The sequence below is a fragment of the Bubalus kerabau genome, chromosome 7, assembly GCF_029407905.1.
Source record: "Bubalus kerabau isolate K-KA32 ecotype Philippines breed swamp buffalo chromosome 7, PCC_UOA_SB_1v2, whole genome shotgun sequence".
Classification (NCBI taxonomy): domain Eukaryota; kingdom Metazoa; phylum Chordata; class Mammalia; order Artiodactyla; family Bovidae; genus Bubalus; species Bubalus kerabau.
The window spans coordinates 16,060,626-16,086,446 of record NC_073630.1 but is presented as its reverse complement, the minus strand read 5'-3'; the positions used below and the strand labels follow the sequence as shown (position 1 = coordinate 16,086,446).

The 25,821-nt window shown below is 35.7% G+C and overlaps 2 protein-coding genes across 4 annotated transcripts in view; one reads left to right on the top strand and one right to left on the bottom strand.

Moving 5' to 3' along the window:
• HPGDS (hematopoietic prostaglandin D synthase) overlaps positions 1 to 12,797 on the top strand; it is a 28,608-nt gene extending 15,811 nt beyond the window's left edge. The window contains exons 5-7 of the mRNA XM_055587669.1: positions 2,192 to 2,301; positions 7,382 to 7,480; positions 12,470 to 12,797. Coding sequence (XP_055443644.1) covers positions 2,192 to 2,301; positions 7,382 to 7,480; positions 12,470 to 12,634 — 374 coding nt within the window. The 3' untranslated portion in view covers positions 12,635 to 12,797. The remainder of the gene's footprint in view (positions 1 to 2,191; positions 2,302 to 7,381; positions 7,481 to 12,469) is intronic.
• Positions 12,798 to 17,686: 4,889 nt separating this feature from the next.
• Positions 17,687 to 25,821, bottom strand: part of SMARCAD1 (SWI/SNF-related, matrix-associated actin-dependent regulator of chromatin, subfamily a, containing DEAD/H box 1) — a 91,155-nt gene continuing 83,020 nt past the window's right edge. For all 3 annotated transcript variants that reach the window (XM_055587667.1, XM_055587665.1, XM_055587666.1), the window contains exons 17-24: positions 25,328 to 25,423; positions 25,116 to 25,233; positions 24,786 to 24,907; positions 23,906 to 24,094; positions 23,199 to 23,317; positions 22,184 to 22,366; positions 20,967 to 21,076; positions 17,687 to 19,455 (exon numbers count right to left, since the gene is read on the bottom strand). In XM_055587667.1, coding sequence (XP_055443642.1) covers positions 19,394 to 19,455; positions 20,967 to 21,076; positions 22,184 to 22,366; positions 23,199 to 23,317; positions 23,906 to 24,094; positions 24,786 to 24,907; positions 25,116 to 25,233; positions 25,328 to 25,423 — 999 coding nt within the window. In that variant the 3' untranslated portion in view covers positions 17,687 to 19,393. The remainder of the gene's footprint in view (positions 19,456 to 20,966; positions 21,077 to 22,183; positions 22,367 to 23,198; positions 23,318 to 23,905; positions 24,095 to 24,785; positions 24,908 to 25,115; positions 25,234 to 25,327; positions 25,424 to 25,821) is intronic.

Here is a 25,821-nt window from a genome sequence, read left to right as displayed (position 1 = left end):
TATACAGTGCAAGGGATAACGGGATTAAATGCCAAGTTAGTATAAATATACCAGCTCCATCAGTTTCATTTTCCCTGAGTTCCCTAGACTATTAATTTTATCTTATATTGCCCAGTCTCTCCTGCCCCACACCTCCTTGTTCTCAATCCCTTCTTGGAATATAGCTGAAAAATTAGACAGATGTATCTGAACCCAAACTTTTGCTAGAGTGCATATCTTAAGTTATCAGAAATTAACAGGAAATACATGAGGCATCAGTTCAGTCTTGTTCAGTCGTTCAGTTGTGTCTGACTCTTTGCAAGCCCATGGACTGTAGCATGCCAGACTTCCCTGTCCATCATTAACTTGGAGCTTACTCAAACTTACCCATCAAGTCAGTGATGCCATCCAACCATATCATCCCCTTATCCTCCCACCTTTAATCTTTCCCAGCATCAGGGTCTTTTCCAATGAGTCAGTTCTTCGCATCCGGTGGCCAAAGTATTGGAGTTTCAGCCTCAGCATCAGTCCTTCCAATGAATATTCAGGACTCATTTCCTTTAGGATTGACTGGTGTGATCTCCTTGTAGTCTAAGGGACTCTCAACAGTTTTCTCCAACATCACAGTTCAAAAGCATCAATTCTTCAGCACTCAGCTTTCTTTATGGTCCAACTCTCACATTCGTACATGACTACTGGAAAAACCACAGCTTTGAGTAGATGGACCTTTTTGGCAAAGTAATGTCTCTGCTTTTTAATATGTTGTCTAGGTTGGTCATAGCTTTTCTTCCAAGTAGCAAGCGTCTTTTAATTTCATATAATATACCATGTCATTAATATACAAACACAGGTTGTTTCTCAAGGGCACGGTGTGTTAACAGACCCCTGAGCATGCACCACCTGGCCAGAGACATCCTGATTCTCAAAACCACCACACCTTCATTATCCATTTATCTCTTGATGGACTCTTAGGTTGCTTCCTTATCTTGGCAATTGTACATAACGCTGCTATAACACTGGGGTGCATGGATCTTTTCAAATTAGTTTTTATCTTTTCCAGATATACATCCAGGATTGGAACTGATGAATCATGTGGTAGTTCTTAGTTTTTTTGAGAAACCTCCCTGCTGCTCTCCACAGGGACCACATCTATTCCCACCAACAGTGTAGGAGGGTTCCTTTTCCTCCATATCCTTGCCAACATTTGTTATTTATGTTCTTTTTGATGACAGCCATCCTGACAGGAGTGACGTGATACCTCATCATGGTTTTGATTTGCATTTCCCTGATGCTTAGTGACGCTGAGCATCTTCTCATGTGCCTGTTGGTCATCTGCATTTCGTCTTTGGAAAAATGTCTATTCAGTTCTGCCCATTCTTTAATTGGATTCTTTTTGATGTTGAATTGTATGAACTGTTTATATATGTTGGGTATTAATCCCTTATAGATCATATCATTTGAAAATATTTTCTCCCATTCAGTGGGTTCTTTTCATTTTGCTGATGTTTCCTTTGCAGAAATGCAACCAATTCAGGATGCTTCTACACAGAAGCATTTTAAATTGACACCAATGAGAATATATTTAGGAAGACCAATGATTCCTTAGCAAAATGTTGATCAAATGGCAGGAAAAAAAAAAAACCAAACTATCTCTATTAAACTTACAGTTTCTAGAAAGCAAACACATGCTCTTGACAAAAAATTATCTGTACAAGTAGGAGTAATTCTTTCTACAAGATAAGTGATAATATATGTATAGGTTGCTTATTGTAGTATTGCTTGTACTAGCAAAAGACTGGAAACAAACCTAATCAGTTGAGGCTAGTTAAGTAAATAGTGGCACTTCCACTTAAAGGAATCCTATGTGCCTGAAAAAAGGGCAAGGATGCCCTTAAAAAACTTGTAGGAAAAACTAGGATACATGGGGAGAGGTGCATGCTGAGTGGGATATGAATTCTTATTTTCATTAAGAAACAATAGAATAATATAAGATAAATGAATGAAAATGGTTACCAATATGATAGGTAGGTAAGGAACAAAATGAAGTGAATGGGAGCAGAGGTGGAAGTTACTTTTCACTGGATAGTTTTACTGTATACTGTTCAGAATTTTTGAACCATATGAATATGCTGCCTTTTACAAAAAAGCTTTACAATGGGAAATTAAATTGAGTATATTCTTGGGCATAAAGTGTCCTCTCTCTATTCCGTAGATTTGGCTGGAAAAACAGAACTTGAACAATGTCAAGTGGATGCAATTGTGGACACACTGGATGATTTCATGTCTCGTTTTCCTTGGGCAGAGAAAAGACAAGATATAAAAGTAATGTGATCAGTTTGCTATTAATCATATCCGTTTGCCAGATGTTATGTTAGGTGCTTTTAAAAGTTCCTTTTTATCAAAGTAAAACATACCTCTAGTTTTAAAATATCAAGTTACAGTAAAAAGTTTAAAACAAAGTACTACAGTGGTTCCTGCCCTACCCCTTTGTCTTAACCCTTCCTCAGGTGCAGCCCTCGCTTTAACACTTTTAGCTGTTTCTTTAGGGTTTAGACATCTCTGTATAGGATATGTAAATATAGCTTTCTCTGATTCACAAATTTTAGTTTTGATAGACTTATGAGACTAATGAGAATCTATCTCCTACGCAGTCATTCTGATTCCCTTCTCCCAAACTCCTAATATTAAAATTTTGTGGTGAAATCGATAGTCATTACATTACAATGCCTATGAAAATAGTGTGCAGAACTGTGCCTATATTTCCTTTCTCCCTTTCCTCTAAGGAGTAATTGCCTTTTTTCATTTGCTTCTTGTTCACTTTTATTGGTGAACCTTCCCACACTACCCAATAGCCTGCCAATACTGTATTCCACAAAGTCAATGATATCAGATAATCTGTTGTTCCCATTATTTCCTTGGAGATATCCAGCCAGAGACTGTCATTCTCCTTTGTAGAGCTGTCTAGGTTTTTGCACAGCTTTCACCATTGGACTTCCCTTCACTGCCATCCCAGGAATCTTTCTCTTGAGCTGGAGTCCTGTTTCCTGGATGCTTTCCTCTGTTTTTATTTACTCCTTTGTTTACTTGAGGCACATCCCCAGTATTCATATCTTTTATCATCAAGGCTCCGTCATTTTAAATATTGGAAACTGTTATCCTCATTTCCCAGATGAAGAAATGGAGATTCAAGTAGAAGTGTAAATAACTTGCCTAAGGTTATTTAGCTGGTAAGTGGTACATGTAGAATTCAAATCCCAGACACTGTGGCTCAGGCTCCACGTTCTTAACCACTGAGTGTAATGTCACAGGGCCAGCAGCCATTCAAAACAGCTGTACAGGAATATTTATTATGTACATGTTATAGCTTAAGTAAAGTGAAAGGGTTAGTCGCTCAGCTGTGACCGACTATTTGTGACCCAATGGACTGTAGCCCGCCAGTCTCCTTTGTCCATGGAATTCTCCAGGCAGGATACTGGAGTGGGTAGCCATTCCCTTCTCCAGGGGATCTTCCCCACCCAGGGATGAAACCCAAGTCTCCTGCATTGCACACAGATTCTTTACCATCTGAGCCACCAAAGAAAAGCTACAGCACAGAACAACAAATGGCAGTCTTATTAGTTTACTTAAGCATATTTACTTGGAGAAGGAAATGGCAACCCACTCCAGTATTTTTGCCTGCACAATCCCATGGACAAAGGAGCCTGGTGGGCTACAATCCATGGGGTCACAAGAGTTGACATGACTTGGCAACTAATCCACCACCACCACCACCACAATTTATTCTAAACACTGTTTGATTAGGACCCTCTGATTTAAACAGAGATATTTGGAACATAAAAGTATTCACATTTACTGGTTCCTTGATATAAATATAAGGTGTGTGGGGAGACACCCACACATGCATATATATACACACATACTTGACTAACCAGAGCAAAGTCTTAAATAAAGGCTCAGCTTTGATGATAGAAACACATTTGGGCTCTGGAGTCAGACTGCCAGGCTTGAACCCTGATTCTCTTTTTACCAGTTGTCACTTAACTCCCTATCAAATTTTCATATTCAATGTCTGTGAAGTAGGGATAGCATACAATCTACTTTGAAGTATTAGTCACTCATGTCTGACTCTTTGTAACCCTGTGAACTGTAGCCTACCAGGCTTCTCCATCAATGGGATTCTCTAGGCAAGAATACTGGAGTGGGTTGCCATTTCCTTCTCCAGGGGATCTTTCAAACCCAGAGATTGAACCCGGGTCTCCCACATTGCAGGCAGACGCTTTACCCTCTGAGACAGCAGGGAAGCCCACTTGAAGTATGTTGGGAGGATTAAATAGTAGAATAAGTATCCATGGCTAGGTGGAAAATGTTTACTAAATGTTAGTTATTAATAGTAGTAGTATACACTTCAGTGCTCATCATTTTTCCTTTTATTTGTCAGACATGACATCTACATTTCACATATCCTTATAAATGCAGAAACAAGCAGATATATATAATCCACAATTTAGAAAAAAAAGTATCTAAAGGTTTTTGTCCCGTGTTGGCTTGCCTTTCTCTATTTCTCTACTTTGTACCTTTCTGTGATTGAGGCTCCATAACAGAAGCAATCTCCCAAAGGAAAATGTCTTTGAACATTTATGATGAGAGTAACTTTACCTTTGTGTTAGAATAACAATGCTTTTACAGACTGCTGCTGCTGCTAAGTTGCTTCAGTCATGTCCGACTCTGTGCGACCCCATAGATGGCAGCCCATCAGGCTCCCCCGTCCCTGGGATCTTCCAGGCAAGAACACTGGAGTGGGTTGCCATTTCCTTCTCCAATGCATTAAAGTGAAAAGTGAAACAAAGTCGCTCAGTCGTGTCTGACTCTTAGTGACCCATGGACTGCAGCCCACCAGGCTCCTCTGTCCATGGGATTTTCCAGGCTACCACAAAACAAAATAATTCTTAACCAACATTCACAGGACAGAATCCAAGTTTATGAATAAATCATACGAATGGACAATGTGTTGGAGAATTATTGCAAATAGCCAGACTATCGGATTATCTGATTAGTAAAGTAGGACCTGACCAGAATACAATGAAAAATAACAGTTCTTTTGTATCTTGTCACTTGGTCTCTGTAGTGGTTGTATTGCTGCCACCTTGTGGTCAGGTAAAACTTTCAGAAGCAGACTCCTGAAAACAGTCAAGATGAAAAACAGTCAAGATAGTCCTCTTATTATACGCTTAAAACAAAATCTATCAAATGTATTTAATTATAAATGTATCAGTGATAAAATTCCATTTCTAACTTAAAATTTAAGAAAATTAAACTTACATGCAAAGTTTGTCTCCGTGCATTGGTCGTATTGAAAATCCTTGAATCTATCACTAGAATTTCTGTGGTTATACAATGCATTTGTTTCAGTTTTCTCATCTGAAGAACAAGGCAGGGGTTTGTGGGTGGGGGATGAAGGGTAAGCAGGACTGAAGGAACATCAGTGGCCCATTTCCAATACTAAATGATTTTGGTAAGTGTGGATTTTAAAATGGTACTTTGGAGAAGTACAGAAACCTCCTTAAATCCTGTAAAGGTTGTTTGATAGAAAACTATAGCAATAACTTTTCAGTGTGCACAAATCTACTGCCTTATAACTTTGGAGAAGGAGGTAGGAAATTTCTGAGTCCATCAAGTATAAGAATGGCTATGGAGGGTTTATCAGAAAATATACTTTATAAAGGATGTATAATAACATTTTTGGGCTTCTCTGGTGGCTCAGATGGTAAAGAAGCTGCCTGCAATGTGGGAGACCTGGGTTTGATCCCTGGGTGCCAAAGATCCCCTGAAGGAGGGCATGGCAACCCACTCCAGGTATTCTTGCCTGGAGGATCCCCGTGGACAGAGGTGCCTGGTGGGCTACAGTCCATGGGGTCACAAAGAGTTGGATACGAGTGCATGACTAAGCACAGCACACAAAAACATTTTATCTTCTTTAGGTTATTCTGGTGAATATTCTTTAAAATGACTCAAAACATAAATGGTTATGCTGTTTAGCAATCTGCATTTCATTAGACTGAGATGATTCTCACCACAGACAATAAGAGAACCTAGGCTAAAGGAGAAGTCAAGAGTGTAGAGGTAAGATTTTCATCTGGCACTGCATATGCAAAGCACTGGGGCCTCTTACACTGTGGAAATGCACAGCAGGAAAAGTAGCAGAATTAGCCAAGTGAGCACACAGGAGTTTTTGGAAAGCTGTGCAGCATCTACATCCTGTTCCACTGAACTCCCTCCTGTTTCCAGCTATTCCAAGACAGCCATGCTGGCTACTGCCTCCCCAACTGATGCTGAGCTACGCTAAGTTGTGGGAAATGTCACGTTTCTGGGGCCATTGCCTCTCAGCTCACAAATTTTGTGTAAGGGGCTAAAGGACTCCCATTATTTTTAGAACCATGAATATATTTACCATAGAGAGAGAACCATATATACAAAGGTGGTACAGAGCTGTGGAAAGCATATAAAATCAAAATAATGACAAGCTTCCCAACCTTCAGTTTGTGATATGTGACAAACATATGTACAGGTGTAATGAAGCTTTTATAAACTCTGCTCCTCAATATAAGGAATTATAATAATCTGTACTACCTAGCTAAGTCATAATAGTAACTCAGCTTATCGATGAAGGAGTTATCCACTATTTGACATTAATAAAGGCTCAATTTTATTATAGGTCAGTTATGAATATTGATGATACATGCATATTTTATAGTATTTTTGAGTTTAGTTTACATTTCATATCCACAATACAAACCAGCCCAGTTTTCATATATAAACAAATAAACAATTCTTACCAAGAAAGACACCATGAATAAATTATTTGTTCTTCACAGATTTAAGTAAAAACAAAGATAATTATTTAAGTGGGTATATTTGTTCATTTTTTCCCCAAGGATATTATTTGCTTTGTAATATCTTACATATTATATCAAAAGGGGACACCTCGATGATGGATTTTATAGATGATATTCAAGGCAGAGAATCTCACTCTAAGGTACAATGTTAAGTCAAAGAGAGGAAATTCATAAAGGCCCAAAAGCATAATACTTCTGTTAAGTGTAAGACTGCCAAACTGGAGGAATCTAGCCCAAGAAAATAAAGTTAATTTCTTTACCTTTAGTTACACTATTTAAAAAGAGTGAGCCCAAAAAGGTGGGGGGATTTTAGAAATGTAAAAACATAATGGAATAATTTTCACTAACAAAAATCAGGATTAAAAACTATGAAAAGATTTTACTGATGAATGATTTAGTCATGATAAATGAAAAAAACTGTAAGAACTGATGACAAAAATGTAATCTATTTCCTCTTCAACTCTTTTTCTTCCTATTATCCTTAGAGTGATCTTTCCTCTCTCCCCTAGAATCAGATATTTAAGGAGCTACTTACATGTGATGCACCTCCTCTTCTGCAAAATTTGGACACATACTTAGGGGAAAACGAGTGGCTTATTGGTGACTCTGTGAGTATGTTTTACATCTTAAAAAATGCATGCACATATATATGGATAAATCAAAAACTATAAAGATGTATTGAATAGGGAAGAAGTAGGTTAGAGAAGTAGGAAGTAGGTTAGAGGGACAAAAGCTAAACTTCTTTGAATAAACCTTTCTTGGTGATGTTAACTTTGGAAAAATGTACTAAAGTATATAACAATAAAAAAAACATTTTAAAAAGCTATCACTGACAAACTAGAGCTAAGTGAAACAAATGAACTTGTGTCAAATTGGTGAATAGGGTATGTGGAGAAATAGCTCTGTACTCTATCAGTAAAAAACTATTTTAAGAAACATCATCATTGGTAAAACAGAATGATTTGACTATACACATCTTATTATGAATATTTTCTCAGGGCAAACAATATTAATCACACACCAGTTTCAGTTCACAATGTACTTTATTTTAGGGTAAAGAAAAAAGCATTGTGTGTCTTTTTCTTGAAAAAATGACCAACTTACTTGTCCTGGGCAACCCTAGGACCCAGATCCTTGTCTCCAAATTCTAAAAGTAACTAGTTTCTTGGAGAAACAGCTCATTCTCAGTTTGGGACAGGAAATGTAAAACATGAGCTGGGAATACTTTGTTATACCAGAACCAAATTAATTATTCAAAAAAAAAAAACAACCCCAAAATTGGAGTTGTGTCAAAAGGACCTAACAGTCAACTTGTAGACACTCTCACTGGCCAAAGATGAGCAAAACTGTCTAACACAAAACCTTTATAATAAGGTGCTGAATGTCTCATGTAAGTATTGAACACTGTAGTAAAACTGAAAAACAGAATAGTTGTATGGGTACAGAATGGTTGTTAAGTGTATCGGTTGTTTACCCTCCTGATCACATGGTTCACTGCCATGGCCCAGCATCACAGGAGAGTTCTACGCAGCATATCACTAGCCTGGGAAAAGATCAAAATTCAAAGTGTGGTTTCTAAAGAATATGTATCATTTTTGCACCATGGATCATAGAAAAAGCAAGAGAGTTCCAGAAAAACATCTATTTCTGCTTTATTGACTATGCCAAAGCCTTTGACTGTGTGGATCACAATAAACTGTGGAAACTTCTGAAAGAGGTGGGAATACCAGACCACCTGACCTGACTCTTGAGAAATTTGTATGCAGGTCAGGAAGCAACAGTTACAACTGGACATCGAACAACAGACTGGTTCCAAATAGGAAAAGGAGTTCGTCAAGGCTGTATATTGTCACCCTGTTTATTTAACTTACATGCAGAGTACATCATGAGAAATGCTGGACTGGAAGAAACACAAGCTGGAATCAAGACTGCCGGGAGAAATATCAATAACCTCAGATATGCAGATGACACCACCCTTATGGCAGAAAGTGAAGAGGAACTCAAAAGCTTCTTGATGAAAGTGAAAGTGGAGAGTGAAAAAGTTGGCTTAAAGCTCAATATTCAGAAAATGAAGATCATGGCATCCGGTCCCACCACTTGATGGGAAATACATGGGGAAACAGTGTCAGACTTGATTTTTCTGGGCTCCAAAATCACTACAGATGGTGACTGCAGCCATGAAATTAAAAGACGCTTACTCCTTGGAAGGAAAGTTATGACCAACCTAGATAGCATATTCAAAAGCAGAGACATTACTTTGCCAACAAAGGTCCGTCTAGTCAAGGCTATGGTTTTTCCTGTGGTCATGTATGGATGTGAGAGTTGGACTGTGAAGAAGGCTGAGGACCGAAGAATTGATGCTTTTGAACTGTGGTGTTGCAGAAGACTCTTGAGAGTCCCGTGGACTGCAAGGAGATATAAGCAGTCCATTCTGAAGGAGATCAGCCCTGGGATTTCTTTGGAAGGAATGATGCTAAAGCTGAAACTCCAGTACTCTGGCCACCTCATGTGAAGAGTTGACTCATTGGAAAAGACTCATGCTGGGAGGGATTGGGGGCAGGAGGAGAAGGGGACGACAGAAGATGAGATGGCTGGATGGCATCACTGACGTGAGTCTCAGTGAACTCTGGGAGTTGGTGATGGACAGGGAGGCCTGGCGTGCTGCGATTCATGGGGTCGCAAAGAGTTGGACACGACTGAGCGACTGATCTGATCGTCAAAAAATTGTAAAGCTGAACCACTGTAAGCCAGAGACAGACTGTCTATATTTAGAAAACTGAAAAACAAAAAGTGTGTGTGTGTGTGTGTGGGGGGGGCGTTTAATAAAGCATTTATCTTGCCATTCTTATGCCAATTAAACCTCAAGATTAAAAAAAAAAAAGATGGGATGAAGTTTATCTTCATAAAAGTTTTTTAGTTAATAAGTAAGGAGAGATTAAAATAAACCATCGCTATCTTCCAACCCATGAAGAATCCATGGATCTAAGAACTGATTATCAACAATTGTTAATATCATAAAAGGGAGAGAACCAGATATTATGGGCCTGCTAATACAGGAGCACACTGTCACCTATGAAGTAGTCTTGCCAAGAAAAAGTTCAAATCTAAATCTGATTGAGAAGCTGTGTTAAGTTGGGGCACCTGCCTTCAATGAGACACCATTCTAGGAGAGAAGATACTGCTTTTGGCCACACTTTGGGACTTAACTCTAGTCACTATCTGCTGAGTCCTGAAGAGACAGAGAAGCAAACTTGCCATGTCTTTTGTTCCCTTCTCTGCCCTATTGATTGAACAATTTCTAATGACTTAAAATATTTTTTCTTCTGCTTTTTATTAAAATTTCTTCTTAATCTATCTCCTGTCCATCTCTCAGCACTTTCTCCCTTCCTCCAAATGTTCCAAACACTCTGGTGTTTTGCTTTTCCCTTAGATACAAGTCATACTCCTGCCTGAAAGCCTTTACACTCGCTCTTCCTTCTGCCTGTAACGTTTAATTCCCAAATCACTGCAAGTCTTGATCTTTTTATGATTCAAGCCTTAGCTTAAATGTCACCTCTTAAAGGACTTCTCTCTCTAACCACCTGAGAACCTCTCTCATCACTGTCTTCATCACCCTTATCACTTCACGTGGATTTTGGTTTTTGTTTCTTAATTGAAGTACAGTTGATATGCAACATTATATGTTACTGGTATACAACATAGTGATTCACAATTTAAAACTTACAGTCTATTTATAAATATTATATAATATTGGTTATATTCCCTGTGTTGTACAATATTTCTCTATAGCTTATTTTATACATAATGGTTTGTACATCTTAATGCCCTCTCCAACATGTAAGAGTAGGAGTAGGGAACACTTTCTACCAGTGTCCATGTGGTAGAAAGCTCACATATATGGCTGCTGCCAGTTTCTCTGTTCCTAGTATGAACATAGAGGACAAGCATGAGCCACAACTTCCCTCTTGCCTCTCTGGAAGACTTTTCAAGACCAGTAGATAAACCTGGCCTATCAAAGTGCTGATTTTGCCCTGGATCCTGGTGTGAGATCTTGTGTGCCCCCTTAAGATTAAAGTTTCTATTTCCCCCAGTTGTTTGAAAACTTCCAAAATCAAACCCTGCTGGTCTTCAAAGCCAAATACTCTGGGGTCTTGTCTTCCTGGTGCTGGACCCCTGGGCTAGGGGCCCTGACTTGGGGCTCAGAAGTCACTCCTGTGGGAGAACCTCTGCAGCATGTTTATTCTCTAATTTGTCAATTGTCTCCAGCAGGACAAGGGACTGGATTAATTAAATTATGAATCTGACCCTCCTACCTGTCTCACTGTAGTTCCTTCTTTATGTGTTTAGTTGTAGATCTTTCTGGTAGATTCTGGTCTTTTTCATCGATGGTTGTTCTGCAGACATTTGTGATTTTTGGTGCACTTGTAAGAAAAAGTGAGATCAGGGAGGCGAGCTTTCTACTCCACCATCTTGACCGATCCCCTGCACCACACTTTACATGTCTGATTGTCTTCCTGCTTCTAAAGTGAGAGCTTCACCAGAGAAGGGTCTTGCATCACATCTTGCTCTCTAGTCAATCCCAGCACTTAACCTGTACAGGGCACATAGTAGGCACTTCATAAATATTTGTTGACTGAACTCTGAATCCTCTAACCAATAAACTGTCCTATTAATGTTGACAGATGTTTAGTGAGCAAGTTCATAATACACTAGCAACCTGCATTGTTAAATCCCACACAAAAGCAAAACTAAGAACAGTCCATATTTAAACTTCGCTCTTTGACTGACATTTATATGGAGCCAAAGTAACATCATCCAAATTAGTTTCTAGTCATAAACGAACAAAACAAGTGTACAAATTAAAAACAAAAACAAAAAAGGTATACAAGAGCAGGGCTAGGCTGTCATCATGCTACTGTACAGTGGCCAGTTACAGTAATGGTCAGACATATATTATGTCTTCTGATGTGATCCAATATAATGTTATATTAGCCGAAGTATTTAATTTAAAGCCATGTACTCTCTAAAGATAACTTGTACTCTATTCCTTTTTACTCTGCCATATAAAGGAACAAGGTAAACATGAAATAATTATAAAAATCCTGAAGGCAGGACATTGTGCAGAACTAGTGTAGAATCTTCAATAATTCAACAATATGGAATAAAAAAGGGGGGTACTGTTCTGAATTGAGAGTTAAAGGATATAACCAAGTGAAACGCATGGTCCCAGAATGGATACTGGTTTGTCCTATGAAAGATATTTGAGAAACAGATGGAAAAGCATTGATAGGGTATTAGATAACATAAAAATGTATTGCTACAGAAAGGTGGAGATTGAATCAAGTTACAAAAGAGTATGTACTGTAGTATCTCATTTTAGTAAAAATACACACACATGCATAGAAAAACCACTTTATACTAAACTGTTAATATGAGTAACCTCTGGGCTTGGGAGTATGGTGTTATCTATAGTTTTCTATCATATACACATTCTGCTTTTGTAATTAGACTATTCTGAATTAAAAAACAACTTTTTTTTTTACATTAAGAAATTAGGCCTTTTATATTCCAATGAAAATTTGTTTCCTTTAAACTAGGTAACTTGGGCAGACTTCTACTGGGAAATTTGCAGTACCACACTTTTGGTCTTTAAACCCGATTTGCTGGACATCCACCCCAGGCTGGTGACATTACGGAAGAAAGTTCAAAGCATTCCTGCCATCGCTGACTGGATACTGCGAAGGCCCCAGACCAAACTCTAGGTAATGCCGGCTGCCTCCAACCTTTATTCTTCTTCACAGCATCACTCTCATCAGATAAGAAGCTATATCAACATGCTGCATAATGTGCATACACCATCCCCTCAACTCCGTCAACACTTTCACTTCTGTCATATTCTGCTCATTAAAAGAAAAAAGAGGAGGAAACGGGATTAATTAAAAAAAAAAAAAAAAAAAAAAAGACTTGTTTCCAGTATCTTTTTTTCTCCAGAAGAGCTTCACATTATCTATAAGCAGGGAAAATAGTTTACAATACAGGCAGGCCATGCTCTGCGCTAGTTCTGACATGCATGAATTTCAGTCACAGTGGTTTAGTTACATATTTTCCAAAAAAAGAAATGGTTTGGATTTCAGTTTCCATGGTGTACTATTGAGTAATTGCATAAAGTATAAATTTTGCTGCTAGCGCTTCAGCCCACAAGTCACTATGTAAATGACAGACAGATGTGTGACCAATCATGCCGCTTCTTTCACAGCCTGTTGGAGACTGGTCACTGCACATCTGTCATTTACGCACAGACAGCAAAGCGTGTAGCTGTGCTGCCTGCTTGTTTCTCAGTGATAAACCCGCCGGACATTTTACAAAAATGGATAATTGAAAAAAGGAACTCACCCACAGCAAAGGAAACCATTAACAAAATGAGAAGACGACCCTCAGGAGAAAATACTTGCAAATGAAGTGACAGATAAGGGATTACATCTTCAAAATATACAAAAAGGTCATGCAACTCTGTCAAAAAACTGACAATCAAAAAATGGGCAAAAGATCTAAAGAGACATTTCTCCAAAGAAAACACAAAATGGCCAAAAAACACATGAAAAGATGCTCACCATCACTAATTATCAGAGAAATGCAAATCAAAGCTGTTGCTTCAATGAGGTATCACCTCACAGTAGTCAAAATGGCCATCATCAAAAAGCAAGTCTATACATAATAAATACTGGAAAGGGTATGGAGAAGAGAACCCTCTTACACTGTTGGTGGGGATGTAAACTGTTATAATCACTATGGAGAACAGTATGCAAGTTCCTTAAAAAACTAAAACTAGAACTATCATATGATCCAGCAATCATATACCTGGGCGTATTTCCAGAGAAAACAATAATCTGAAAAGACACACGCACCCTGATGTTCATCACAGCACTATTTACAATAGCCAGGGCATCGAAGCAACCTAAATGTCCATCAACAGAGGAGGGCTAGGAGGTGCAACATATATATAATAGAATACTATTCAGCCATAAACAGAATGAAATAATGCCATTTGCAGCAACATGGATGGACCTAGACATTATCACGTCACATTAAGTAAGCCAGAAAAATATCATGATTATCACTTATATGTGGGATCTAAAAAAGATACAAATGAATTTATTTACAAAACAGAAACAGACTTACAGATACTGAAAACAAATTTATGGTTACCAAAAATGAAAGTGTGTGTAGTGGGGAATAAACTAGGAGTTTGGGATGAACATACACATACTACTGTATATGACAGATAACCAACAAGGACCCCCTACTGTATAGCACACGGAACTCTATTCAGTACTGTAATTACTTATATGACCAAAGAATCTAAAAAATATATGAATGTATAACCGAATCACTTAGATGTACAGGTGAAACAACATTGTAAATCAATTCTACTCCAATAAAATTAAAGTATTAAAAAAAAAAAGAAAAAGAGAACTCACCAACAAAGATGAAAGTACAGTAAAGGAAAGTGGTAATGCTGGAGTGAAACTCAAACTGAACATAAATGGAAAGACGGTCTTCACACGCAGTCTGAAGAACTTGGTGAAGGCAAACTTACTGACATAAATGAGGAAAGTGGTTGTGACAAAGATGAAGATATCCTGGAGGAAGTGCGACTGGTGAAAAATCCCTCACATTAAAAGAACAGAAGATGAAAAGAATGAGAAGCCAAGACACAGATAGGAAGAAAATATCTGCAAAAGGACTTTATCCAAAATATATAAAGAACTCTTAAACATCAACAACAAAATAAACAACCTGATTACAAAATAGACGAAAACATCTGGATACACACCTCATCAAAGACACACAGATGGCAAATAAGCATATGAAAAGATGCTCAACATTATATGTTACCAGGGAACTGCAAACAATGAGATACTATTACATACCTATTATAAAGGTAAAAATTCAAAATATAACACCAAGTGCTGGCAAGGATGTGGGGCCACAGGGACTTTTATTCATTCCTGATATAAATGCAAAATAGTACATATACCTTGGAAGAGAGTTTGGCAATTTCTTACAAAATTAAACATACTCTTACCATATGATTCAGCAATCACACTCTTTGGTATTTGCCCAAGGGAGTTGAAAACAGGTCCACAAGAAAACCAGCATTGATATTGTTGGTAGCCTCATCAATAATTGCCAAAGCTTGTAAGCAACCAAAATATCCATTAGTAGGTTAATGGATAAGAAAACTGTGGTATACCCAACAAGAGAACATTTTTCATTGCTAAAAAGAAATGAGCTATCAAGCCATGAAAAGACATGGAGGAAACTTCAATGGATTTTTAAAGCAGTAAGACTATTCTGCAAGATACTATAATGGGTTCATTTGTCAAACCCATACATTGTACAACATCAAGAGTGAACCTTAGTGTAATCGATGAACTTTTGGTGATTATGATGTCTCAATGTAGGTTCACTGATTGTAACAAAAGTATCATTTTGGTGTAAGATGTTGATAGCGAGGGAAGTTGTGTTGTGTGGGGACAAGGGTACATGGGAACCCTCTGTACATCCTGCTTAATTTGCTATGAACCTAAATCTCCTCTACTAAAGTCCACTTAAAAAGAAAAAACAACGGGGGTGGGGGACATTATTTCATAACACTGAAAAAAAGCAATGAAATGTTGGAAGCTGATTGAAATCTAGGGTTATGACTATTTGCCAAAGTTTAAAAAAAAAAAAAATTCTTGCCTGCAAGTTTTACAGGAAGGTACCCTTCCAACTACTTTGATAAATTTTTTACAAAAATTTTCTCAATGTTTCTAACATTTTACAGGGCACTAAATATTAGTTTCTCTAGTTCATTCATTTACTTATACATTTACTTTATGCTGACAAAATTTTTAAAGGCCACGGAACAATCCTTTTTCTTTTTACAGTGTAAAAAAGGATTATTTTACACTTTCAAGTTGAATCATTTTTATAGCTCTACATGACTGTACAAGAACTACCCATATAAACAAGCCATTTACATAGAAATCTTTCAATTAACTGTATATTTGGATTATTCCAATCTATTTTAAACCATAATTATATTGAAAAATAACATTTTAGTTCAATATACACGTTAATATTATTGAGTTGTCTAATCTTAGTATGTCGTATCAGGAAACAGATTAACAAAACAGATAGCCTTATCCATGAAATGAATGGCAGAGGAAAGGGAATATAGTTGAGAAGCAAGAAGTGGGGACAGGGTGTGGGAAAAGAAGAAAGAAAAGGCAAGTCCATCTAACTGTGATCTTATTTAAGGTGCTTCTTTCTTCGTAACAATGTTCTAGGAAATCTGAGGAAAAAAATTACTGTACACATTATTGAAAGAGAAAGATAAATACCGTATTCTAACACATATATACGGAATCTAGGAAAATGGTACTGAAGAATTTATTTACAGGGCAACAGTGGAGAAGCAGACATAGAGAACAGACTTATGGACATGGGGAGAGGGGAGGAGAGGGTGAGATGCATGGAAAGACTAACACGGAAACTTACATTACCATATGTAAAATAGATGGCCAACAGGAATTTGCTGTATGGCTCAGGAAACTAAAAACAGGGCTTTGTATCAACCTAGAGGGGTGGGAGGGGAGGGAGATAGGAGGGAGTTTCAAAAGAGAGGGGATGTATGTATACTTATGGCTGATTCTTGTTGAGGTTTGACAGAAAACAACAAAATTCTGTAAAGATATTATCCTTCAATAAAAAATTAAAAATAAACAAAAAAAGAATTACACTGAAAAACAAAGTGTATTTCTGAAGTACCTTGCTTCTTCAGATTACTATTCTTACTGTTAGTAGCTGTTAAGAAATGATAATAGGTTGTAAGCAACTTCTCATTGTAGTCCTCATATATGTCATCAGGGCAGTCTAGAGGGAAAAAAAAATTGTCCTTCACAGAAGAAATTCAAATAATACTCTAGATAATAAAGGTAGAAACTTTTCCTCCCTCTTATGTATGTTGATTTTCCTCCACATAATTACATTCTAACAAGCTGTACTGAAAATAGAACTTAGTAAGTGATAAATATAATATTTATATAAATTATGAAAACTCTATAATATAGAGTCCCACTGTTTACACATATCATGATTCAACAGAAAATGCAACCATAGCAGATTTTATAAGGAAATATTTCAATCATAGTATCTTCATAACCTTTAGGTCATCTTTTTTTCACAGAGAAAAACAACATACTCCATTATCCCATCCTGTATTTAAACATCTCCTCACTGAGCAAGTAAGCAAGGGTGAGAGTACATGAATTAATCACAGCAGAAATGAGTTGCATATTATATTTATAAAAACAATCAATTCATTCATTTTATAGACCATTTAAATATCTTAAGGTCACACAAATGGAAACCAAATCTCCTGATACTCTTATCTAATCATCATTATACAATAACACCAACGAGGAACAATATTAATGTTTCAACATACGTATCTATTGGTATAAAGTTACAAGACTGTGGGGTCAGAACTAAGAGTTATGAAAACACATCATGTCTTTTATCCGTGTGACCTGTATTAAAAAAACATACGGTGCTTCAGTTGGCCAAACATTACTCCAACAACTGTGGCTTCATATAGTCTTTCCTGAATATGGATTTCGAATTTTACTGCTATCAGTTCAATAAAAGGACTAATGAGAATATATCCAAAGTAATCATTCTAGTTTACTGAGAAAGAGACAATATTAAGCACATAATACCATTTGTGCTCAATATAGAAACTACTACAAAATGTATGATAATACAACTTATGATTATAATTATTTTTATTAAGCCAAAAACATAACAGAGCTTTACAGGGAGAACCCAACTACATTTAATTAAACATAAAAATATGGATTAAACAACAACAAAAGAAACAGCCTATCACTGAAGACACATTAATACAAGCAAGTTACAAGGAACCCATTTAAGATTTTTAGAAGGTAACATTCTCAACAATATAAGTGATTTGGGTACCATGATGTAGAAGGAGGTAGTAATACTATTTGCAGAATCCTTTCAATCTTTCAAGACTGGGTAAGTCTACTGAGTCATGAGTTTTCAGGGTCTATAATATCTGAAGAATCACTATAAGAGCTTCATTAGCCTTCAACTGAAGAGTTCTATTACTCTAGAAACTTAGAAAGTCAGGATGTTGTGAAAGTATAATCTTCAAAAATGAACAAATCTTTGATTTATAAATAAGTTTATTTATAATGATATTTACATAATAAAACAAAACACATGAAACTCACAAGTTACACAAAGAAACTGATGCATAATAAAAACAGCAATATAGACCAACAGGCAAAAATTTAAAGAAAGATTTAATAAAGACTTAAATATCAAGTAGACAACTTTACTTCTAAATTTCACTTTGTCACCCACACTGAATTGGAATTGAAGAATGGCTCTCTCTTCAGGAGGTCCTGTACTGGAAATTCTGCAAAGTGTAAATTATGTTTTGATAAGAATTCAAAGTTAATGACTTATTTCCATGCAGTACCTAATGCTGCCTTAAAATGAAGTCATATTCAGTCTGCTTTGAAGTGAATCAGCCTGCTAATCTGTTCTGCTAGACTAGAAAAATGTCACCAACATTTTGCTGATATGTGGAGACGTGGCAGGAATAAACTACTATGTAAAGAGAACTGGAGCAGAAATGACTGGGCAACAGTTTCAAGAGAAGCAAAAGCCAGGAGAGGGAAAATAATGAAAACATGCACAAGAATAGGTAGACTAGTAAGCACAGTTAGTGCAGTTGGGAAATGAACAGAAGGATTTACTTCATGGAGTATAGATAAAGGCTTCTTCAGTTACTATTCACTGGAAAACAACTTAGTGCCTAGCCAAACAAATTTGTGTTAACAGAAGTACTTGGGAGGACCTGGGCAGGGGGTTAGTATATGGAATGCCACCTTTAAATTCAGGTTGAGTTCTTGTTGACAGTGGTGAACATCTGTTTCAAATAGCAATAAAATGAAAGCTATATAATCTATACAGCTGCATTCTTTAACATAATAAAAAAAAAACTTCAAATGAGACGAGCAAAAACAAGACATAAGCATTGTCAAATAAGGCACATGTAAAAATCTACACACATTATCCAGTGAAAGACAATATATATATATATATTTGGAGGTAGAAATAATTACAAAAATACTGACATTTCTAAAGCATTAGCGTATTTGTTACAAACAATCACCAACTAATCCCCATTCAGAAAACTGTTTTGTAAAATGATTATTTAACATCTTCAAGACTACATATTCGTGGCTTTTTTTGAAATTTCACATGTGAGCATCTGGAGAATTCAGTTAGTGGCAAAAAAGTTGTCCATACTATGAGAAATGTAATATGGAAATTATAAAAAGTTATAAATGTTCATAAACCCCATGGTCATCATAATGTAAATGTCCTTGAGTGCACCAAGTTGATATTTCCTCATCAGTTAGGAATTAACAATTCTTATTTCACAGGCCCATTGATGTTTTCAGTAATGTGGCTATATCTGCTGGCATACTTCCTTCGTCACCTGCAGGTCAGAAACTGGTGTTACAAGTTTGATAAAAATATTTTATGAAGCATACTTCTTTCCAATTTTCTCTACTTTTGGTGAATTCTTAATCAATTTTCAAAGCCCAGTTTGATTCAGTGTTACTCCCTGTTAAAAACCTTCTCAAATTCCTACAAATATTAGGGCTACTTCCCCTGTGCTCATGTTCACATTGCCAGCAGAGTAGTCTACAGCTTCTCTTTCTGATTTGATAAAGATACAAAGAGACAGATATAGATAGCCTGGATCATATCCTATTCATAGAGTACATAGTATTTACTCCTCAGGTTCACTAAATAAAAGCATCTATATAACAATCTGAATGTGAAAATAAAGACAAAACTCACAAATCCAACCAAACAGAAATAATTTCATCTAAACTTATTTTCAGTCCAAAGATAATCATTGACTTAAAGAAAATTTCAATTAAACAAGACCCCAGTATCTAGACACTTATCCAGGCGTCTCTCTTTCTCTGTCACTCATACAGACCCCAGCTAGAGTCTAAATGTAAGACAATACTTTTATCTACTCTTCTCCTTTCAGTAAAAAATATGCATAAGATGACAAACCACTGTATAAACTCTCAGGACATTCACTGACATGCTTGCCTCTCAACTTGTCCAAAGACTTCAAAACAGTCCATGAAATCCAAATTTAACATCACATAAAAAAGTAAGATGCAGAAATAACTGGTCATACAATAAAAAATAAACTTTATGAGGAAGCTGGGTGATAGGGTGGGAAGGAGGCTTTTATTTGCCCTTTTATATCTTAGGAATCTTGAACTATGTGGATTTATTTACCTTTTTAATAAAAAATTAAAACTTTAAAAATCATTCTCTTCAAAAAGATGGAGGAAATGGAGAGGGTTCTATTTGATGATTGTTTCTAATATCCAATTGCTCTTTAATTTGAAATTATTCAATTTTTTAATAAGTGCGTTTTATTGTACTCTAGAGTAATGAGTATTTTGCTAGTCAAAATGAAATTAATATAAATGTTAGAGTTCTTAAGAACTTAATATTGTGCCATGTGTTTTGGATTCATAAATATTTCTAATATAGTAAGTAAATTATAAAACTGCAGATAAAATTATGGACCCAATTTTATTTCTGGGATATTTTTGTGTCAGAGACTGAGAATGGAAGAGACAGAATTTTTCAAAATCAAAGTGGTTTTATCAGTTCTGGCAGAATGATCTTAGTTACTGCAGTACTTTTGGCACAAGTATGCTTATGTTCCCCTGTGCTATCCATAATCTGCATGCCAATCAAGGACTCAAACCATCTTGGTTACTCCCTGCTACTGCTAAGGAAATGGCAACCCACTCCAGTGTTCTTGCTTGGAGAATCCCAGGGACAGAGGAGCCTAGTGGGCTGCCGTCTGTGGGGTCGCACAGAGTCGGACACGACTGAAGAGACTTAGCAGCAGCAGCAGCTACTGCTAAATTGATGCCTTTCCATATTTTATGCTGATAAAAAACTTACCTTCATCTACTGTGGTCATATCTTGTTCTAGTTTCAATTTCTGTTGATTAATTTTTAGCATGGATTCTTCAATTGTCCCTTGGCCTATTAATTTTATAACTAGTACTTCTCTAAAGAAAACACAAGATATGTCCACTGGTTACTTAATATAAAATTATTTGATATATATAAACTATGAAATACATAAATCGCTTAAGAATGCAGTAAGAATAATCAGAAAATTGTTTTAATGAATACATCCATAAATTTAAATTCTTTTATTCACACTACTTGAGATTGACATTTTCTGAGCATGTCACTTTTAAACATCCTTATTGATCCAAGGGATAAGAAAAAAGGTATCTATAAAAATTGCTGGTATAACTGTATTACAACAAACAATTCTGGGTTCAGGTAGGTATTTCATTTTAACAAAGAACATGCTTTTCTTATCAGGTTCCAAGAGATATAATTTAGTACAAAAAGTATGGAAGTGTTGTAAAGTACAAAGATTACATAGGAGGTTTTAGTTCTACAAAAAGTACTAATAAATATTTGGTTCATAAATGAACTTATCAATGTCTTTTGGAAATACAGTAAAACACCCCATAAAGACTGATTGTTTGCTCTTTACATTGAGAACAGAGCTGAATTATAGGTATTTTCACCTCTTTATGTCCTGTGAGCAATGTCTAATTTAACCTTCACCTAAAATACCTACAGCTCACATAATCTATTTCCTATGAGGTAAGAAGGTAGCAACTGTATCATATTACCAAATCTGTCTGGCTCTTACATGGCTTAACAAGAAGTTATTTCAATTACTAATCTTTTTCAAAGGGGCTGGGCCATTGGTAGGACTTCGTTTTCATTAGTTGCAGAACGATATGGACTGGGGGTGGGAGGTTATTCTGTTTTATTTTTTAGGCTGCACCATGTAGCTTGTGGGATCCTAGTTCCCCAACCAGGGATTGAACCCGCTCTCTTGGCAGAGAAAGTGCCTAGTCCTAACCCCTGGACCTCCAGGGAATTCCCTGCTTTAATTACTGGAATATGAATAGGTTATATAGTGAAGTTCATATCCAACACTGTTGGTATAAAATACCACAGGAGTCTTGCTTTGCTGAAAATATAAAAACAAAAAACTAAGAGAGGACATCTGACAGATCATATTCTAATACTCTATAGAAATTAAACTGGCATTTAATTAAAAATAAATTTCAACTGCAAACACTCACTTCGTCTGGCCTACTCTATGGCATCTATCTTCTGCTTGTTTGTCATTGTAAGGATTACAGTCAATATCATGAAGTATAACAACATTTGCTGAAGTCAGGTTTATTCCTAAGCCGCCAGCTTTTGTTGACAGCAGAAAGACAAAGATATCCATATCGGTATTAAACTCATCAATTAGATGAATCCTATAAGATAAATATATTAGGTTAAATATCACAAAAAGGTTCATAATGAAAACTGAAAGCAATCACGTCACATGGAAAATAAACTTCAAGATGTAAATATATGCTCTTGGCACTCTATAGTTATTTTTATTTTATACACCACTTATCTCCCTACTATTAAGAATTCTTACTTTTAACTATGCAGATTTGATTAATTCCTAGTTAATTTTGTCTTTTGTTAAAAGACTCTTGGCTTTTCTAAATTCTGATACAGTTTTGTGATCTTTAACCTTCTTAGAGTCAGTCAGTTATGACTCACAGACAATATCCCTGATGAACTATGCATTTCAAGATTAAAATGGTTAAAACTATAACCATTAAAACTATAATGGTTTATTCTCTTTAGCATTACTTCTCTTCCTACTCAATGCAGGAAAAAAAAAATTTACTCTAGCTGATAAAAAAATAAACCAAAGATATAATGCAGTTTAAACACACTAGAAAAAGCACTGCTTTTAAGACAACCAAAACCCCAAACTTACTTAACTACCCTCAAAACAAGATTTTAAGGTAATCTTGGTTTAAAGACAATGTGCTTTAGACTCGGAATGATTTTCAAAGAGAAAAGCACTGACATACATCTAATTCTACTAGTTGTTTCAAAATGTATTTGACTATGGTTCAGAACAAAAATTAAATTTTCCTCATCTTAAGGTAATGAATGATCTAAAGTAACCAAACATAAGACTCAAAGCAATATACAATTCTATGAAAAGCTCTAGACATTTAAAATTCTAACATTTACTCTTATTTGAGAGTAAGGTAGAGATTTTCTGAAACCAAGTATACCAACCTTTCAGAAATCTGAGTCTTCCCATCTAATCTGAGGTACCTATGCTGATGATGTTTTAAGAGAACCTCTAAAATATCCAGCATCATGGTAAATTGGCTAAATAATACAACTCTATCACCCTGTGGAAATACATATATTAGTTAGGTACACAAAAAATAATTATCTAATGAAAAACTGCCTCTTTAATAATAATCAAGTAATCATAGCTAAGATAAATTTCTTATTTTAGATTATATATAAATTATCTTCTAAACTTTGGACCTAAAATTGATTTTTAAGACTAATTAATGGGAATAGCTACAAAAAATACTAATTAGATTGTGATCTTACAAATCTAAGCTATTTCACATGTAAACATTATGCATTAATTTATGTTAATGCTCACATATAAGGATTAATTTATGTTACCATGTATCTTCAAAATACTAATTTTGAAGCAATTATATACAATGTCACCTATGAAATAATGACAATTAAGATTATTTTAAAAATCAATATAAATATATTCTACTAACTTCTATTAGATGGAGGAAAAGTAATCAGGAAAACATGCCCAAATACATCCAAAAAATGCTCAAAACATTGATTTCTAGAAGAATGCAGAACATAGGCTAAAACATCAAGAAAGTCAAATCATGCCAGAACTATTTTAAAGTAGCTGAACTAATTGGGAAAACATATAAGGGAGATATATTCTTCTTTAGTACCTTCTGCTTCAATTCAGACAAGATGCATCCTAAAACTCGAAATTTTCCAGAATCTAAAATCAAGTCCATGTCTAACTGGAAGTTATTAATATGTCGATACTGTTTACAAAGTACATGTAATTCAAAGTCTGTCATAACTTCCATATCTTCAAAGATCAGGTCAGGGTTAGCCTCACAATGTGTAGGTTCCTCAAAATAAAACAAAACAATATACACCTCAAAATGAAGATAATTTATAATATGATTAGAACAATCTAATAAAATTGTTCAGATAAGATAAAATATCTAAATCATTAGGTATTTCAGTGCAACAGATTTGGCAAAGGAAATTAATAATTATTTTTTAGCTATAATACAGCTAAGAAGTTCTTACTGTTTTAGAGATAATATACTGATATATTTACAGTTGAAATAATGTCTAGAATTTGGTTCAAAATAATCCTGGGGAGGATTCTAGGTGAAACACGAGAGAGCAGTCTCATTCCAGATGATAACTGTAGAATATGGGTGAAGGTTACCCAGGTAGAAGCTTTCATTACACAATTCTCTCTACTTATACATGTCTAAAATTTTCCACGAGTTTAATATAAAACACGGATACAAAAGCATATGGCTGTGTTAGAACAAAGCTTTATTTGAACATAGCTACTGTCATATTTGGCCTTGTGGTCATAGTTGGCTGACTCTTGATGTAGACTGTCAGTCCTTCTTGGCTCTTATGTCTAATTGTTTTCTACTTTGTCTTAAAAATGTTTTTCTTAAATATTTGGTTAAAGGGTTAATACCCTTATTAGGTTCAATGGTCTGACTTTTAGACTAACAATGAATCTAAAGCTTAATAGTGCTAATAAAGCTTACTGTTAGCATACAAAATCCTTACCTTTAGCATAAGCTGAGACATTTCCTTGAGTTTTTCAGCTGTGTAATATTGGCGATGTAATAAAGGATGATTGGCCATTTTTCTCAACTGCATCATGACATTGCACATTTCTGTATTTTTTTCTGTGATCCAAAAGTACACATTAAAAAAAAAAAAACAAGTTGATGGCTGTCTGCTGAAATACATCTCAATGTAAACAAAAGGTTTTAAAACTATTTCTTCAAATTCAAACTTAAAAAAAAAGCAAATCCCACTATCATACGATTAAACAAAAAAACAGTCCCAGTACAGGATTATTCTTTACATAAAATTGTGAAAATAAGGTTATACCCATGTTATTGATAGACTTTTTCAATCTGTTGAAGAGATTCATATAGAGTTGTTCCTGCTTCTCTGACATTGCACATAACTCAATTCGATCTTTTTTGGGGGGCAGCTGCTTGAGAACCTGTGAAAGGAAAACGGTTTAAGCAGATCATTCAAATAAAGAGTAAAAAAGATTTTAAAACCAATCATAATAAAAATACACAGATAAGAGTTACCTCTTCTTTTACTCTTCTGAGAATAAATGGTTTTATAATTTGTTTTGCATGTGCTATTCTCTCCTTTTCATATATACTTTGCTCATCTGCTGGTTTCTAAGTAAAGTAAGAACATGACATTTTAAAGTTATTACACAACATGAAACTCTCCCTCACTACATTCTGAGTTGTTTCCCATAGAAATTCAATTCATTCTAGACGGAACTTGAATTCTGGGCTGGCATATGGCTCTTGAGACTCCACAGGTACTTGCAGGTGTTGTGACAAATCATGCCCTCTCCAGAGGTAATGAAATTGAGCTGCACTAGGACACTGTTCACAAGTTATTAACTGAGGAGTCATTACTGATCACACAGATAACTCTCTTAAAAAGATATGTGTGTATTTAAGGGAGTTTGGGTGGAGGTAAAGAGAGAGAGAAGTAGAAACTTGTTATCTATTTGTGGAAAATGGCCCCCAAAGAAAGCTAGTGCAGGTGATGCAAATCATTAGTC